Below are 17,261 nucleotides of genomic sequence, written 5' to 3' on the forward strand. Positions count from 1 at the left end.
GTTTTAATCTGCCACATGGAGCATGTAAAATGATGCAGATACATGAGGGAAAGATCAGTTTTTGACAAAACACCTTTAGTAACACCTGTACTATCTTGTTTTTTTATTATTATTATTTCAACTATTCAAAGAGCATAGATAATGACTGGATCAGGAATAAGACGAAAATGGCATTTCAGTGTCGCTTTCAGTCGAGAGTATTGCTGGTGTTTTATTTTGAAAAGAAGAAATATCGACCCGTGAAGCAGTTCATAATTTCCTGAGTCATTGCGCCTCTGGTTCAAACCAAACGTCTCTGTAGAGCCTCTAGTGCTGTGTAATACACTTACTGTGACATTATCTGACCATGGAGGGTTCTGTTTCAGATGTGGAGGTCTGTAACTTTGCCTACACGGGGCAGTTTGAGAAGTTAAGACAGTGTATTTTGTCAGATAAAACGCTCGCCTGTAAAACGGACCAGGTAAGAAAACATGAGCCAGCAAAAGCCCCCAGAGGTTCTGTGTTTTTGTTAACCCTCCAGGACTGAAAGCCCTGTGTGGTTCCAGGTCCAGAGAACTGCTCTGCACTGGGCCTGCTCTGCCGGACACACCAACATTGTGGAGTTTCTGCTCGACCTGGGAGTTGAAGTGAACCTGCAAGATGATGTAAGCATAGTTTCTGTAGTTATGATGTGTTTTTATCCTCTAAAGCAGGGGTGTCGTGGGCCAAAACCGGCCCGCCAAAGGGTTCAATCCGGCCCTAAGGAAAACTTTACAAAGTGTGAAAAACTACAGAGGTGAAAATGAATACCTTCTGTGAAAATACTTAAGATATTGAACATTGTGCGATATAGTGCAAGTCAGCAGCTTCAGTGACAGTGTGGTTTGGTGGAACCCTGTTGTTGATGCACTGCCGCAACTTTAATGCATTTTTTTCTGTATACATTTTACATATTAACAAGGCATGGGGGATAACTGCAACTTTTCCTCAATACCTACTCCTTAGATTGTGTGGTGCATCAGTTCAGGTGGTCACAGGGTTTCTGCAGGGCATTAAAAAGCATTAATAGTCATCAAATTGATTTAGCAAAAATTAAGGCCTTAAATAGCATTAAAAATCATTAAATTTGATTCTCAGCGGCATTAAAAATTCTTTCCGCCGTTTTCAAGAAAAATATTTGATAATAATAATAATAATAATATCAACATATATAGTTATAGACTGCGATTCGTCAGATATGTGCATCTGTGTAAACATGCCGAAGCATTGCGATAATTGTTCCGGCTGGTCAGGTACAGTTGCCAAAAACTGCATATTTGGAATGTGTGTGGCAGTCTGGAACAAGTGGAGGAGAGCTGGGAAATGAGGAAATGCAAATTCCAGCAAAAATGGCTAAAAAGAAAATACGTGGAATTCAGAGAATGACTACAGCCCGTGGGTGGTCAGGGGTTGTTTCCAGATGTAGAAATAGTAAAATGTAGGGACAGTTTTCATATAAAAATAATCTCTTACAAACAAACAAACCCATGTAATTTGTTGAGTTCACAGTCATGGCATTAAAATTTTTACTGTATAGCATTAAAATGGCATTAAAAAGCATTTAATTTGACTGACTGATTTCTACAGAAACCCTGGGTCAGGATTACTACACAGATGTGGAAATGAATGTAGATTTAAAATTATTTCTAGATCTTGGCAAGTTGTAAAATACTGCATTGTTCAGATCCAGATATCTGTTTTGTGCCTTTGTAGGCACTCTGTGATCTGTAAGTGGTAATGTGTAAATGATAAACTGAGGCATAATATTGTTTAAATTTAACTTGTTTTTTTTTTTCAGAAAATTCAGGGTGTTCGTAATGTTTTGTAAAAAGATAATTCATTAAATGTGAACATTTTCAGAATGTACTTTTTTCTACCAAAACAAAGGGACAAGACAAGGACTCAGAGAGTACTCCATCAAGGCTGCTCAGTCGTTGTATGATTTCCGACGGATAAGTCCGCAGTGATGGATTTGTTAGATCGCAATCATGATCGTTGGCAGGCAGCTGACATAGCGTTCACTTGTTGTCATAGTTCCCAGTGATGCCATGACACTTTCTCGCAATGATATGGAAATCTTTAACAAATCCGTGGATCCAGACTACAAGCCACATCACTGCCAAAATCTAATCAGGTGGTCCTTGTGTCATTTCTTACCTTCCCTGAAAATTTCATCCAAATCTATTGGTCCGTTTGTGAGTAATGCTGCACACAGACAGACAAACAGACAGACAAACAAATGTATGCCGGTCACATAACTCTGCATAACTTAACGTAACTTGGTAGAGTAGAAATTTGAATTGTGGTTATTTATAGATTAATAGGCTCTGATTTTACTGGTCCAGCCCACTTGATATCAGATTGGGCTGAATGTTTCCCCTGAACTGAAATGAGTTTGACACCCCTGCTCTAAGGTGATATTTGACCTTTAATTTGCTGACAGGAAATGCTCTTTTCAGTGTGTATATGCCAGTGTGTGGTGTGTTTCTCCCCAGGCTCGTTGGACTCCTTTGCACATCGCAGCATCAGCAGGCAGAGAAGACATAGTGAGAGCTCTGATATCCAAAGGAGCTCAGCTGAATTCAGTCAATCACAACGGATGCACCCCTCTGCACTATGCCGCATCCAAGGACAGATATGAGGTAAAGTTTCCCAGTTCTGGTAAGACAGGCTGATGCAAGACTAGGTATCAACCAGTATGGTTTGACAGGTCAATCAATCTATCAGACTTTTTGTACATTACACTTTTCATAGAAATGCAATGCAACACAAACTCACAAAAATAAAAATGCCATTTGACAGTACAGCGTCACATTAGAAATAAAGATTTCTAAAACACAGGGATTGAGGAACTGCCAAAATGCCATCCTGTATAAGACATGCAATAAGGAAACAACAGATGAAAAAAAAATCTGTTCATAAAATAGAGATTTGTAGAGATCAAAAATAGAAGTCAAAGATTATAAAAAATGAAGTGATAATCTGTACATATAATAGGCCAAAATAATTTTAAAAAAGGTCAATAAATAGAGAAATCAATAAATAAAACTAATTTTAAGAAGATTAATAAATAAAATCTATCAAATTCCTGACTAAAAATGTAGGTCTTGGGTGATATCGACTACACCAATCAGCCACAACATTATGACCACTGACAGGTGAAGTGAACAACATCGGTCATCTTGTTACAATGCAAGCTTCTGCTGGGAAACCCCGAGTCCTGACATTTATGTAGATGTTTGACATGTACCACCCACCTAAACATTCAAGTCAACCCACCCCCCAACCTCCCATGGCATCAGCAGTCCTTGATGCCAGTTGTCACCCTCAGTAGGACAGTGCACCCCAACACACCGCAAGAACTGCTCAGGAGTTGCCCAGAGAACACGACAGAGGTAAGGTGTTCACCTGGGCTCCACACTTCCCAGATCCAACTATTATTGAGCATCTGTGGGATGTTCCAGGATAAGCCTGATCTAGGAAGGTCCCACACTGCAACCCACAGGACCCACAGAATTCACTGCCAGCATCCCGGTTCTACAGGACATCCCCAGAGGTCTTGTGTCCATGCCCCACTGGGTCAGAGACGTTTTAGCAGCATAGTGGAGATCAACACAATATTAGGCAGGCGGTCATAATGTTATGCCTGATCTGTGTATCAAGTCCCTTTTAGACGTGCACCATCAGTCCTACTAGGTGGAACTTTTCTGACCTAGTTTGACCTGCACCCAGTCACATTGCCAGATGTGCACACGCAGTCAAGAGTACTCAGAGTATAATGCTGTCAGGGTCCATCCATCCGTCCATTCTCTCTACACCGCTTTATCCTCACTAGGGTCGCGGGAGGTGCTGGAGCCTATCCCAGCTGACTCGGGCGAAGGCAGGGGACACCCTGGACAGGTCGCCAGTCTGTCACAGGGCTACATATACAGACAAACAATCACACTCACATTCACACCTACGGGCAATTTAGAGTAACCAATTAACCTCAGCATATTTTTTGACTGTGGGAGGAAGCCGGATTACCCTGGGAAAACCCACGCATGCACAGGGAGAACATGCAAACTCCATGCAGAAAGATCCCAGGCTCAGGCCGGGATTTGAACCAGGGATCTTCTTGCTGCAAGGCGAAAGTGCTAACCCCTACACACTGTGCAGCCATAGAATCAACAACAACAACATTATGATGCATTTCAGCCCCATCAATGAGACAAAAGATGTTTGACCATGAGGATAAAGCAACCAAATACAAGAGCTGTGTAAAGGGATTTAAGGAAGGCTTTTTCCACGTCAGCACTAATACTCGTCCGGAAGCATCAGAGACACTTTGCATTCCAAAATCAACACCTTTCTTCTTCACTTTGCACCACAATTTCACGTCTTATCAGGCTACAAATTCAAATCTCGATTAAAAAATGAACCCTATTTAAAGCAGAAAATCGGCTCAGATAACAACACACACCATGTAGCAGAGTGGTTTTGTTGGTTTTTTTTGTGCTTTTTAAGACGCTGTTGATAGGAGCTGAACTTCAATTGTCCCTTCCAGCTGTTTGTGGGAGTCTTTCCTCTATGTTAATAAACACCTGCAGCATCAGACAACAACAGAATCTATATGAGCATCTTCAAAGAGGGAGAGCTGCACGTGTTTATGCAAGAGGAGTAACGGTGACACTAACTTCATTAATTATTTAAAATCATAAAATATCCCAGACATGACCAGGCTGCATCAGGATCCAATGGTAGGTCCTGCTGTGTCCTTCACTTTACTTTACCAGAGTGTTGTGGGCGGGAAGCATAATGGCTAAAGACAGAGAAGCATCAAAGCCAGAGTAATGCGTTATAAAATCTATTTATTTTACAAGGGATCAGATAAAAACAATAATAATACAATAGTCTGAAAAATGCCGATGATCATGTTCAATAATCAGCTCATCACTTGACCCATATATGTGACACACACCATACTTGTAGTCAGTACAGTGGTGTTATGTTCCAGTGTCTGGATCAAGGGGCCATTTTCACCAACCATCTCAATGGTCCTTTCATACAGAACACAACATGTCAGTGCTTTGCTCTGAAACTCATTCATTCCAAAGAATTGCTGCTGCACTGAGTAAATGAGTAAAGCACCCGGGTCAAAGTTCAGCTGTGACACCACGTGACCAAAAGCATCTAACCTGGCATTTATGGCAAAATCACACTCACCTGGAATGTCTCACTGAACTCTACACACACAATGTATAACAATTAACCTCGATTCATAACAGGGATGTGATTTTTCCACGAATTCCGCTTTTTTCAGGGATGGGAATTTACCGCGGATCTGCGGATTTCCGCCGATTTCATTTCAAGTTTGAACACTTTACTGTCGCTGATACTCCCGCGCGATGGTAACGATGTTAACGATAGCTTGTTAACGACGATTGTAAACGGCCCAGCGATTGGAAGTTGCCGCCGCCGCACACATCCCCCCCCCCGTCAACAACTTTCCGCTGGAATCAGAACTTGCTGATCCCGTCCCTGTTCATAAACATTTTATAATCATGACTGTACACACCTTCCCCCTGCCATAGTTACTCGATTCAAACCAGAGTTTACAAATGCACAGTGCACATACAAGCACTGACTGTGTTATCTATTTAAAATAGCTTCAGTTTTTTCTACACTGTGTATATTTGGTTAAGGAGGATCAGCAACTGAGTTTGCATGTTCTCCCTGTGCATGTGTGGGTTTTCTCCGGGCACTCCGGCTTCCTCTCACAGTCCAAAAATATGCTGAGGTTAATTGGTGACTCTAAATTGTCTGTAGGTGTGAATGTGAGTGTGATTGTCTGTCTGTATATGTAGCCCTGTGACAGACTGGCGACCTGTTCAGGGTGTCCTCTGCCTTCGCCCGAGTCAGCTGAGATAGGCTCCAGCACCCCTCGCGACCCTAGTGAGGATAAAGCGGTGTATAGAGAATGGATGGATGATGGATGGATCAGCAACTGTCTAGTTTTCTGTTCATATGGTAATAAACGACTCGAATCTTGATTCTTCAAAGTGGAGGAAAAGCTGATGCTGTGTGTCTGAATCCCTCAATCTATATGACACAATTTTTCTTACTTGTTAGCATGGGTCAGACACATCTTTATTTTTGGAGTGTTTGCAACAAACGGAGCACTTCCCATCTGAAAGTCTTAAGGCTGAAAGTAACTCCTAACTGGCTGAGTTGGTAACTTCCTAATTCCCGTGTTTGTGGTCGAACACAAATTGTCACGTCGTTATTTTAACAAAAAATAACAATAATTGTTGTACATTTAAATGCTAGATATTTTGGTGAATTCCTAAAGATTCAGTTGGCTTACAAACAGTTCAGTAGCTCTGGATGTGAGTATTTGCACAATTCTGCACTTTTGATATCAAGATTCAGGACCTTCATTTATTTATCACAAACACAATTATACATAGTATAATGTGCAGTGAAATGCAAGGAGCTCCTCTTCCAGACTGAAGCAATAAGAATAAAGAATAAAAAAACTAGATGGATAGAAAATTATCATTTCATGTTGTATATCGATGTCCCTGTATTAACAAAAATGAATTGTCCGTCGCAGATCAGAGATAAGATAAGATAAGATAAGATAGACTTTATTGATCTCACAAAGGAGAAATTTAGTGTTACAGGGCTCTCTACCAATACACAGTGAGCAATTTCATTCATGAAAAGCGTGATCATTCACAGCAAATGTTTTCAGTCCTCACCTCCCTCCCGTTTGCTGAAAGTTAAGCTCAGTGGCCTTTTAAATACCTCTTTAGTTACTAACTTTTACTGTCACTTAGCAAATATTTGCATCTTAAGTGCAAATATTAGTTTATATTCATATCGCCTTCTCCAGTGTCAACCAGCTGACCTGTAAGTCCACCCACACTTTCACAGGAACTCCGGTTCTCACCGTATAAAGTTCCACTTCCTAAGTCTTGTTGTTACTTCCATATTGATGTGGTTTCACTTGCTGAAACCAAAAGTGCGCAAATGGAAAATGTGTATTCCAATTGAATGGGAAACCATTGAATTTCCAATTTCCATATCTGTGAATGGTTTCTGAGGAACTAGTTTTATCCTCTTTGCAGATCGCTTTGCTGCTGCTGGAAAACGGAGCAGACCCCAACGCTACAGACAAGTTGGAGTCTACTCCTCTTCACAGAGCGTCTGCCAAAGGCAACTACCGCCTCATCCAGCTGCTTCTCAAACAGAGCGCTTCAACCAACATCCAGGACTCACAGGGCAACACACCACTGTATGCGTGACTAAGGTTTTGTCAAATACAACATTGTGGCTGCCAGCATAAATATACAATTACAGCAGGATGTGAACAAACACAACCTCTTATTGCGTGAATGAAAACTACGTTTCCTCACCTAACTATCCCATCAGATTGCTTTTGGGAATTTGCTTTGTAATTTGAGAAATCACTTTTGCTTCGACCTTTAAACAGTAAAGGTGAAAATAAGGCAGACTGAAGTGATTCTAGCATTAAAATTTTAAGAACAAAAGGTATCTCTATATATACAATTATGCATTAAGTCTTTTTTTTTCCTACCAGTCACCTGGCATGTGATGAGGAGCGAGTGGAAGCAGCCAAGTTGCTGGTGGAACACGGAGCCAGCATTTACATTGAGAACAAGGAGGAGAAGACCCCCTCCAGATAGCCAAGGGTGGTCTGGGCAACATACTTCGCCGGATGGTGGAGGGATGATGGTTCCCCTCACCTACAGGGGGAGTTCCAGATCAAACCCCCACAATCACTAAGTTACATCATGAGGATTCTCATCCTAGTCAGTCGTCCTCGAGCGGTCTGGTGCAACACATTCAAATGTGTAACAGGTCGAAGATGAGACAGTGTCTAGAGGAAAAGTTGGACTGTACTGCTTCCTTACCAGCTCCTCCGATGTGGCTTTGAAACTGCGCAGACCAAATATGTGTGCTTTTAAACACTCTCCTGCACTAAGCGCAGTCTGCCCAGTGCCACAGCCAATTTACTATGACGTTTGAATTGTAAAAATGACTAAATAAAACTCAGTGTTCAGCCAGTTAATGAAGTGTATTTAGTTCACTCATATATTAACACGTGTAATATATACATCAGTAGTTCTTCTCTAGGTAGTGTATAATGTGTATTCCGTATTTTGTATTTTTTTTCCTAACTTCATCCATTAGCTCATACCCATGTTCTTTATGTCGAGCCATGTAAATGCCCCAGCCTCCACCCCCACTGTGGTTCGTGTATCATTTTAAAGACAGTGCGGAATAGCAGCAGGTAGAGCGCAGGATGAGCGCAGGTCTTTATTGAGAGCTCCAGTGGATTTGGGGTTCACTGCAGAATGATTCTGTAGATGCCGGAAGTATAACCTGAGATCTGCTGTCTTACAGGGGAAGTTAGAATTGACCAGAAGTCTTGTTTTTGCATTCCTCCAATGGTATTAACCTTGCACCAGTGATGTTATAATAGTATGTTACTGGAAAATATTATGTATAGGCCTATGCAGGAGCTGATTCTACTCATTTTATTTGGATAGAGTGTTATAATTTACACACTTAATTCTTCATTTTATACTTTCAACAAGGTGCTGGAAACATTCCTGAGAGCTTTTGGTCCATATTGATATGATAGCATTATGCAGTTGCTGCTGATTTTTCAGCTGTACATTCATGATGCCAATCTCCCGTTCCACCACATCCCAAAGGTGCTCTATTGGATTGAGATCTGGTGACTGTGGAGGCAAATGCAGTACAGTGAACTCAGTGTCACGTTCAAGAAACCAGTTTGAGATGATTTCAGCTTTGTGACATAATGTATTGGTGCTGGAAGTAGCCATCAGAAGATGGGCAGTGTGGTCATAAAGTGATGGACATGATTAGCAACAATACTCAGGTAGACTGTGGCTTTTAAATGATGCTCAATTGGTGCAAAGGGGCCTGAAGTGAACCATTACGCCACCAACAAGAATCATGTAACGTTCAATATGTATGTATGCATGTTTGCGTGTATACGTATATGTATGCATGTATATGTATATATATATATATATATATATACACAGTGATATGCAAAAGTTTGGGCACCCCTGATAATTTTCAAGATTTTCCTTTATAAATCACTGGTTGTTCGGATCAGCAATTTCAGTTAAATATATCATATAGCAGACGAACACAGTGATATTTGAGAAGTGAAATTAAGTTTATAGAATTTACAGAAAGTGTACAATAATTTTTTAAGCAAAAGTAGGCAGGTGCATAGATTTGGGCACCCCAACAGAAAATTACATCAATATTTAGTAGATCCTCCTTTTGCAGAAACAACAGCCTCTAAACGCTTCCTGTAGCTTCCAATGAGGGTCTGGATTCTGGTTGAAGGTATTTTTGACCATTCTTCTTTACAAAACATCTCCACTTCAGTCAGGTTCAGCTGATTCTGCTTTTGCTTTTTAACTGATGAATATGCCTGATTTGTAAAACACAGTCGAAACGACTAGGAAGCTAGAACTAGAACTTGACATAACTCTAAAAGGGGAAGCCCCAGGACTGTCAAGTTTCTGCAGGGGGAAAAGGCTTTAGGGATCTTTCTTTTAAATGTTGCTGGATGCAAAAGAAAAAAAAATTCCAAATGGAAATTTTAATGGACAACCCCTATAATATGACGATTCACTGTACAGAATATTATTGAAATATAAAATCTGTAACTGTTACTCAGTGTCGAGGAAAATGGTCACCTTCACAGATCTGAATAGCATGACATATTATGATACCATCAATATCTTCTCGCTCATTGGTTATATTGCCTTTGAACTTAACAATCTGTGACTTCTCTATTAGATATAGTTGCCTTCTACTAAACAGTTTAGAATTGCTATGGCCTGGATGGCCGAGAATCTCCGTAGAAGGTGACGTGACATGGTTTGACTTTTAGATTAGACTAGATTAAATTAGATTCACTGTTATTGTCACTGCACAGAGTACAGTGACAATAACAGTGCTGAGACAAATAAAGGCAGTTTAGCATCTAAGCAAAAGTCCAAAAGCAGCAGTAAAGTTCATTATTTACAGTATAAATAGAATGAACATTACAGACAGAGCACTATGAGCACACTAATACAATACAATAAGAAAAAAGATAACCTAAATCTACAGGTAGAGAGTTATAATGGTATGAGCAGTATAAAAGCAATAAATAGGAAGGATAGCATAAATTGTATAAGCAGCATAGACAATAAGAACAATATGAACAGTGTAATAACAGTATTATTACTATGATATATATATACAGTAAACAGTATAAACAATGTATATTATATGAGATAAAGCAAATATGCAAATGAGTGCCTAATATACTCAACACTGACTGCAAATGTGCCACAGAATGTTAATTGGGGGGAAAAAAATAAAAGTGAAAGGTAGAAATTTGTCGTTGGGAAGTCCCCGACGAAGACCCTGAGACAGCCTGAATCATAGACATATATGTCTATGGCCGGAATATTCTTGACGTCACATTCTGGGTCGGCGGGGCTGCGCATGAGTTGTGCGCAGATTCCGCCTTTGCTTTCACTTCCTGAAAGCTAGGTCACGTCAAATAAATAGTTCAGGTTTGTCAGTGACTTCTCATGTGGGCGCTGTTCATACCAGAGACTGACTGAAGTCACAGACAGAGGAACGGCTTCATAACGCGTTGAAAGGTAATTTTTGAAGCTTTGTGATGACAATTGATCAAATAACTTCATGACCTGAGTTGACGTTATGTCGGAAAGCTAAGCTAACGAAGCTAGCAAACGTCTCTAGCTAGCGTTCGTTTACGACTCTGACAAACCAGCTCAAGAAAACTGGTCCAAGAACAAACCGATAATTGCTACACTGTACGCATGAGCTTACCTTTAGATCATTATTTTTTGACTTATTCGTCTGAATACTGAACTAATCCACTGACTCGCGATGTGTCATCTGTTAGAAGTAAGCAACTGTCAGTTTGCTTGCATAAGCAGACCCAGCAACTGTAGAGCTGCTCTGTCGCTATTGTTTAACGCAAAGCTGCGAACCTTTCTCGAGTTTGTAGGACACGTGGTTACAGTCTGATCATTAATATACATGTGAAAGTAGTACACGAACCTACTATCACACAGTAAACCCCCTCTGACGACATGTACTTTGTGCTAAACAGTAATGAAGTGAATCGGACGCAGCGAGAACATGAACAAATGAGTGACATGTTTCCATGCGTGGTTGAGTCACAATTGTTTTACTGAACATCGATCTGGTCATTGATTTCTTTAAAGAATGTCGACACGTAACACAGTGCAAAGATCACAAGCTGCGCCCTGTAATATCATCAGTACATTAACTGATCAGATTATTGTATAGCTGCCTTATCAGTGCGGATATACTGCGGTTAAAGGAGAAGTCATATGCATCAAGCTGTGATATTGCTCTTATAACTTTGGAAAACATTAAGATATGGGACAGGAATGCAGTGACAAAAAAGTTCCACCCTAATTTTATGCATCAAAAGTGATGCATGCTCTTAATGGTGTGTTACGACGTGATCTCAGTTGTTACTAATACATAACACGTACTGTATCTTTGCTTACAAAAATAATATGCCCTGGCTCTTTACTGCTGATATTTTAAGTCCCATGTCCTGCAGATTGTGTTCTATTGTGATCAGTTTTGTATATTGCCTAACCTTCCAGTTGCATCACTAACTTATTATTTGTTGTCCTTTAATGTTGTGAGTGCTGTGTTGTATTGCTATGGGATACACCCTTTGAAATGCGAGCCTATTAAGATGTACTGTGCTAGACCAGCCTGCCTCTCCCATGCCCATCCCTCACATGGAAAATTCACTGCCTCCATGTGATTACAGCTTGGATGCTTCTCTTAAAGGCATAGTAACTCTCCCAGAACCTAGATCAGTGCTCTAGCGGCAAACACAAAAATACATTTGTCACTGATTTTTCTAAGTTTTAATATACTTATTTTTTTAGATCTTGTAGAAAAAAGTTTAATTCAGACTGTTAGGGTCACTGTTTTCTTTTGTCTTACGTCATATCCTTGCATGCATAATAGCGTGTCTTTTTTTTTAAAGTTAAGCCTTTTTTTTTAAAATTTGCTTACCGGTAACTTAAAAGCACTTCTAAAACCTATTACCTATGACATCTTTTGTTTTCTCTGTTTCATTCACAGTAATTCTGTCAGTCAAGTCAACCCAAGCAGCAGTCATGTGTGATCACAATCTGGAGTCCGACAATGGTTCTGATTTCTCCCAGATGAAAAATCGCTTGAACTCATTCCAAGGCTGTAGCCTGGCCCAGCAGGTGTCAGCTGACAGACTGGCCCGGGCTGGCTTCTACTTCACCGGACCGGCTGACCGTGTCCGCTGTTTTAGCTGCCAGAAGACTGTGGAAAACTGGTGCAACGGAGACACACCTGTGGAAAGGCATAAGGAGGTAATCATTTTTCTACTAATACACATTTTAGCTTTTCTTTCCTTTCAAAATGGATAAATCATTACCTTTTTGCTACAGGTTTCCCCATCTTGCAAGTTTCTCAGCTGCACCCACCGCACCAATACCCCATTAACTAATGGTTCCATCTATAATGAGGAAGCAGAAGACATGGAATATCGTTTGAGAACAGGAGCCGTGGTCGATGAGACCACCTATCCTATTGTCCCTCACATGAGGAGTGAAGAAGCACGACTTAAGACCTTCTTCTCTTGGCCTCCTGCTACTCCTGTGAGATCCCAAGATCTGGCCCAGGCTGGCCTTTACTACTTAGGAAAGCAGGACCAAGTGCAGTGTTTCTGCTGTGGGGGCATGCTGCGTGGCTGGGAAACAGGGGACACGGCCTGGGGAGAACATACCAAACATTATCCCAACTGCTTCTTCATCCTCGGGCACAACGTGGGCAACATCCCTTTCCAGGGGGTTACAGACAGGAATGAGGGTGGCAGTAGTCAGCAGAGAAACAACGATGTCCACATGGGGAGTTTTGAGGACAGGCTTGATAGCTTCACAGGTGTCCAGCACCCTATTGACCATGAGAGGCTTGCGAGAGCTGGCTTCTACAGCACAGGTAGAGCACAGGTGTTCAAGAAACAGTGTGCAATACTAAAAATTGAGGAGTTTCCTTTTTTTCATGTTTAGTTTTATCTTTGAATGTCTTAATTGTGTTGTTGCAGGTGCGGGAGACAAGGTGTTGTGTTTCGACTGTGGGGGAGGTTTGAAAGGTTGGCAGCCTGAGGAAGACCCTTGGGAAGAGCATGCCAAACACTACCCAGGGTAAGAGCAGCCGTCTTGTTCTCGCTTCTTAATATTCATTTATATGCACAAACATTTTTTGTGTGTTTCCTGTGACATTTGCTTTTGTTTTAATATAATTGTATGGTCCTTTTTCAATTAGATGCAGCTTCGTGCTAGCAGAAAAAGGACAAGATTTTGTGAACAGCATCCAGCTACAAAGACCACGACACAACAGAGCTGTAAGCCTTCAGTGTTTCCTATTTTTGTATGCTCAAGTAATCAGACTCTTGTTGACTTTGCCAATTGATGAGATTTTTTTCAGCCCTCGTGTAAACAAAAAAAGTAACCGGATTTCCTTAATTAAATTAGGACAAGGGAAACAGCGGACAATGTTGTGCTGAACTTGGTTTCTAATCATGTGTTTTCATGTGGCACATGTGAGTGGTAAAGAATCACAAGAGCAGAAGTATGGATGTGACTGCAGTGTTTTGGATCAAAAGGATGCCGCCTTGTGTCCAAAATATTTTAATAACAAAAGCAGCTGAAACTGAAATAACTAAAAAAAGTCAAATTTTGCAGCTTATCTCTGTAAAATTTGGACTCTATAAAGAAGTTAGAACAGTTCCAGTCATTCGCCATGATTACACTAGGTGTTAACATGCATCATGAGTAATACCATCACAGGGCTACAGCTCACTGTCAGATATGAATGCAGCCATGGCACATTGAGATCCGATTGCTCACATTCCGATGTGCTGCATATTTTACATTCTTTTCACAGTGTGTACATGTGTCCTTTACTGATTACTTAATTGACTACTTCTATGTAAGGGATTAGTTTTTTGAATTACATTTTATCTTGCTGGTCTGTGATGTGTCATTCACAGAAACCCTACTACACCTTTTTGATGTTTGTGTCATCAGTAAACAGTACAGCTGTGAGCGTGGTACCTAAGCTTCGAGCCCATCCCAGCCTTATTAAGACCGAGGCTAGCATGTTTTTGGGTTGCTAAACTGGTATTTTAGTAAAACGGAGCTGGTTTTGATCCGGAGGAATGGAGGGAGGGGAAATGTGTAGTTTTGCATTACAGGAAGTGTACAGACCATGAATAAAATACAGGCACTAAAGTTACTTTAAAGGCTTTTCTTCGCATTTCTGCACAGCGACCAGTCCAGAATGAAAACTGCAGAAAGTTTGAAAGCTTTAGTTTGCGTATCTTTAGTTAGCAGAGGTGTGCTGAACTCTTCCAATATCACGAATCATTCCATGTAGGCTATTTTGCAGTACTTGATATGACATATAAAGAAAAATTTCAAAAATAAAGCTATTAAAATGTCTCAGGCAGATCTGAAATCTTACAGTAATATTGTTCAAGTGTCACTGAATGTAATTTCTGGGATTTTAACAAGTCGACCTGTTTGTCGCCCACTGACTGTGAGTCAAGTTTTTGAATGTGATGTATTTATAAATTTCATATTGAGCAAGGAAGTGAGATCTCATCACAAGTGGCCATGGTAGATGCATGTGGAGATGCATTGTAATGCCAGGTGTGATCTGATGGACTTAAAGCTATCGACTTGTGATCAGCTCACCCAAGACGCATCATAATACCAGATATGAACCGGGTCTTTGTTAAATATAAGGTATTGGGTAGGTGAGAAATCTGATTACCAGCCAGCTGAATGTAGATGTGGCTGTAAGAGCAGCCTAATTGTTGGAATGAAGGCAAACACTTTTTTGGCCTAAAAATCTGAGTCTCTATTTTTGGGCTGTTGCCTCAATGCATGTAAGCATTAGCAGTCTGAGTCACATCTACTTCTGTTTTAACTGCAGTGACGTATAAAGTCTTGTGGTACCTTGTGCATTGTTAAAATACCAATATTGTGCAAGCATTATATGGTTTTCTGGACAAAAAAACGTTCCCTCAGGTGTTGTGACCTGTTACCTGTAGTGATCTCAGGCTTTTGTTTCACTTACTCTGTACTGAAAATAATCCTATGCCCCTATTTGTTTCCAGGCTCCAAGTCATCAGAATGGATTTTCAGGGGACAGGAATGGTAAATATTTCTATAATTTAATTTTGTTGTACTTAATGTGACAATGTAGGAATAATTTGAATTATCTCCTGTAGATAGAAATGAGAAGAAGTATAAAATGGCTCGACTAATCTAAATAGCGAACTGGATAAAACAAGTAGTCGTGTGCAATGATTTTTCTTCTTATTCTTAGAGACACTGCAGTCAGAGGTGGCTCAGAAGGCCATAGAGATGGGCCTCGAGCCCAGTGTGGTGGAGAGGACCATCTTGGACAAAATCAGCAGGACAGGCTCAGACTATGCCAAACTGGAATTGCTTCTGGAGGACTGCCTAAGTAACACACCAGAGAGTGAGACGATGGGAGAAAAGCAAGGTGGTGCACCTCCTTATGCTTTTGACCAAGGGCATAAACAAATACTAAGCGGCAGTGATATTTATACATTTGTTGTCTTTCAGATGAGGACCCACTGGAGAAATTGCGGAAGCTGCAGATGGAGAAACAATGCAAAATATGCATGGACCGAGATATTTCTATGGTTTTCATCCCATGTGGGCACCTCGTCAGTTGCAAGCAATGTTCTGAATCACTCACTGTGTGTCCAATCTGCTGCAGAGCCATAGCACAGAAGATCAAGACCTATAATGCTTAAGGGAACTGCAATCTCTTACCAGACTAAAATGCTGCTTTCTCACTATCTTTATTATATTGTAAATGTAATATTTGATGTACAATACATAGTCTGTAATATATTTGAGGGCCACGTTCTCATCTGAATATCTGAATTAAAGATCGAGTAATTGTCTCAAGAGAAAAATATTTTCATAGTGATTACAATGGTACATAGATGTTAATATTAAGATTAGATGATTTTATAAATGGCTGACGTGTTTTTGAGGTGAGTAATGATACTGACACTTGTAAATACACACTAAAGTACGTTTCTCATTTTACAACTTTAATTTTTTCTTTTGCCAGAGGTGCCTTTCTCTAGGTTTATGTAGTCAGGTGCTTGATTTACCACAATTTTACCAAACTAAACATGGGGTGTTTTGTCATTTGTATTCATTTATGTTATCTGTCATAATTTATGCTTAAAGCTAGTTTTATTTCTCTCAATGTCTGCAGCTCTGTATTGACATTTGTACAGCTAACTTCATTTAGACTTTTGTTTTAAATTGATCAACTCTAGTTTTGACCCTGCAGTTAATCAGTGTGGTGTGAAATTATTTTACCATTCCATCATGCAATCTGTTGTCATCGAGAAGTGAATAAATTTTCTAAATCGGACTCGGAGTAAAGTTTTCTTTGATTACGTTTACCTTTTTGCTCTTTTAATATTCAAAGTAGTTGTATTTTGTGTTTAGAAAATGCCATTTTAACCTTGATGGCCACCTCGAATTAATTTATGACTTTGGAAACAAGTTACTTTAGTTTTTTTTATGAGTTTATCCAGTTTTACACACTGTGTAAAATTGTATTCATTTGAAAACTTCATTTTCCCAAAATGGTAATTGATGGATTTTTTTTAAATTATTTTAAAAAAAAAATTTATTAGAACAAATGTACAATCTTAAATGAGATGCAAACAGCATTGAGGCATTGGAAATAACTAAAATATTGTAGGGAAGTATGATTTGTATGTAGATCAGTTTTTTAAATATGTCAGTCTAAATAGCACATAGATGGGTTCATATGTAGCTACATGGATGTGTTTCAGTCAGGCCATATCATATTTGGTATGACAAAAGCTAACTGTAAACTGAATTTATGGCAGATTCTAGTTTTATGAAGGAAGAATTACATCGCACGTGTCAAAAAATTGATTTAAATTCAGTTGTTTTTGAAAGAAATTCAATCTCAACGGCTGGATTAAAGTTGATCGTTGATAGAAATTAGCTCAGTATTTTTCTCATTATGAAGTGGAGGAGGGTGTT

At 39.9% G+C, this 17,261-nt stretch overlaps 2 protein-coding genes across 3 annotated transcripts; both read left to right on the plus strand.

The window, feature by feature from the left end:
• Positions 1-247: 247 nt before the first annotated feature.
• On the plus strand, positions 248-8,095 carry psmd10 (proteasome 26S subunit, non-ATPase 10). The gene is made up of 5 exons (XM_022206851.2): positions 248-460; positions 546-644; positions 2,514-2,660; positions 7,131-7,297; positions 7,604-8,095. Exons 1-5 carry the CDS (start codon positions 347-349, stop codon positions 7,707-7,709), a joined length of 633 nt encoding a protein of 210 aa, XP_022062543.2. The 5' UTR covers positions 248-346; the 3' UTR covers positions 7,710-8,095.
• Positions 8,096-10,561: 2,466 nt separating this feature from the next.
• Positions 10,562-16,614, plus strand: xiap (X-linked inhibitor of apoptosis). 2 transcript variants are annotated; one of them, XM_022206852.2, is made up of 8 exons: positions 10,562-10,730; positions 12,232-12,494; positions 12,573-13,122; positions 13,229-13,328; positions 13,450-13,528; positions 15,308-15,347; positions 15,520-15,699; positions 15,783-16,614. In XM_022206852.2, the coding sequence occupies exons 2-8, from the start codon at positions 12,267-12,269 to the stop codon at positions 15,974-15,976; spliced, it is 1,371 nt and encodes a 456-aa protein (XP_022062544.1). In that variant the 5' UTR covers positions 10,562-10,730; positions 12,232-12,266; the 3' UTR covers positions 15,977-16,614. The 2 variants fall into 2 exon arrangements, with proteins under 2 accessions (XP_022062544.1, XP_051810707.1); XM_051954747.1 differs by lacking the exon at positions 15,783-16,614 and having other exon boundaries at positions 15,522-15,681.
• Positions 16,615-17,261: the final 647 nt, after the last annotated feature.

The sequence above is a fragment of the Acanthochromis polyacanthus genome, chromosome 10 (assembly GCF_021347895.1).
Source record: "Acanthochromis polyacanthus isolate Apoly-LR-REF ecotype Palm Island chromosome 10, KAUST_Apoly_ChrSc, whole genome shotgun sequence".
Taxonomy (NCBI): domain Eukaryota; kingdom Metazoa; phylum Chordata; class Actinopteri; family Pomacentridae; genus Acanthochromis; species Acanthochromis polyacanthus.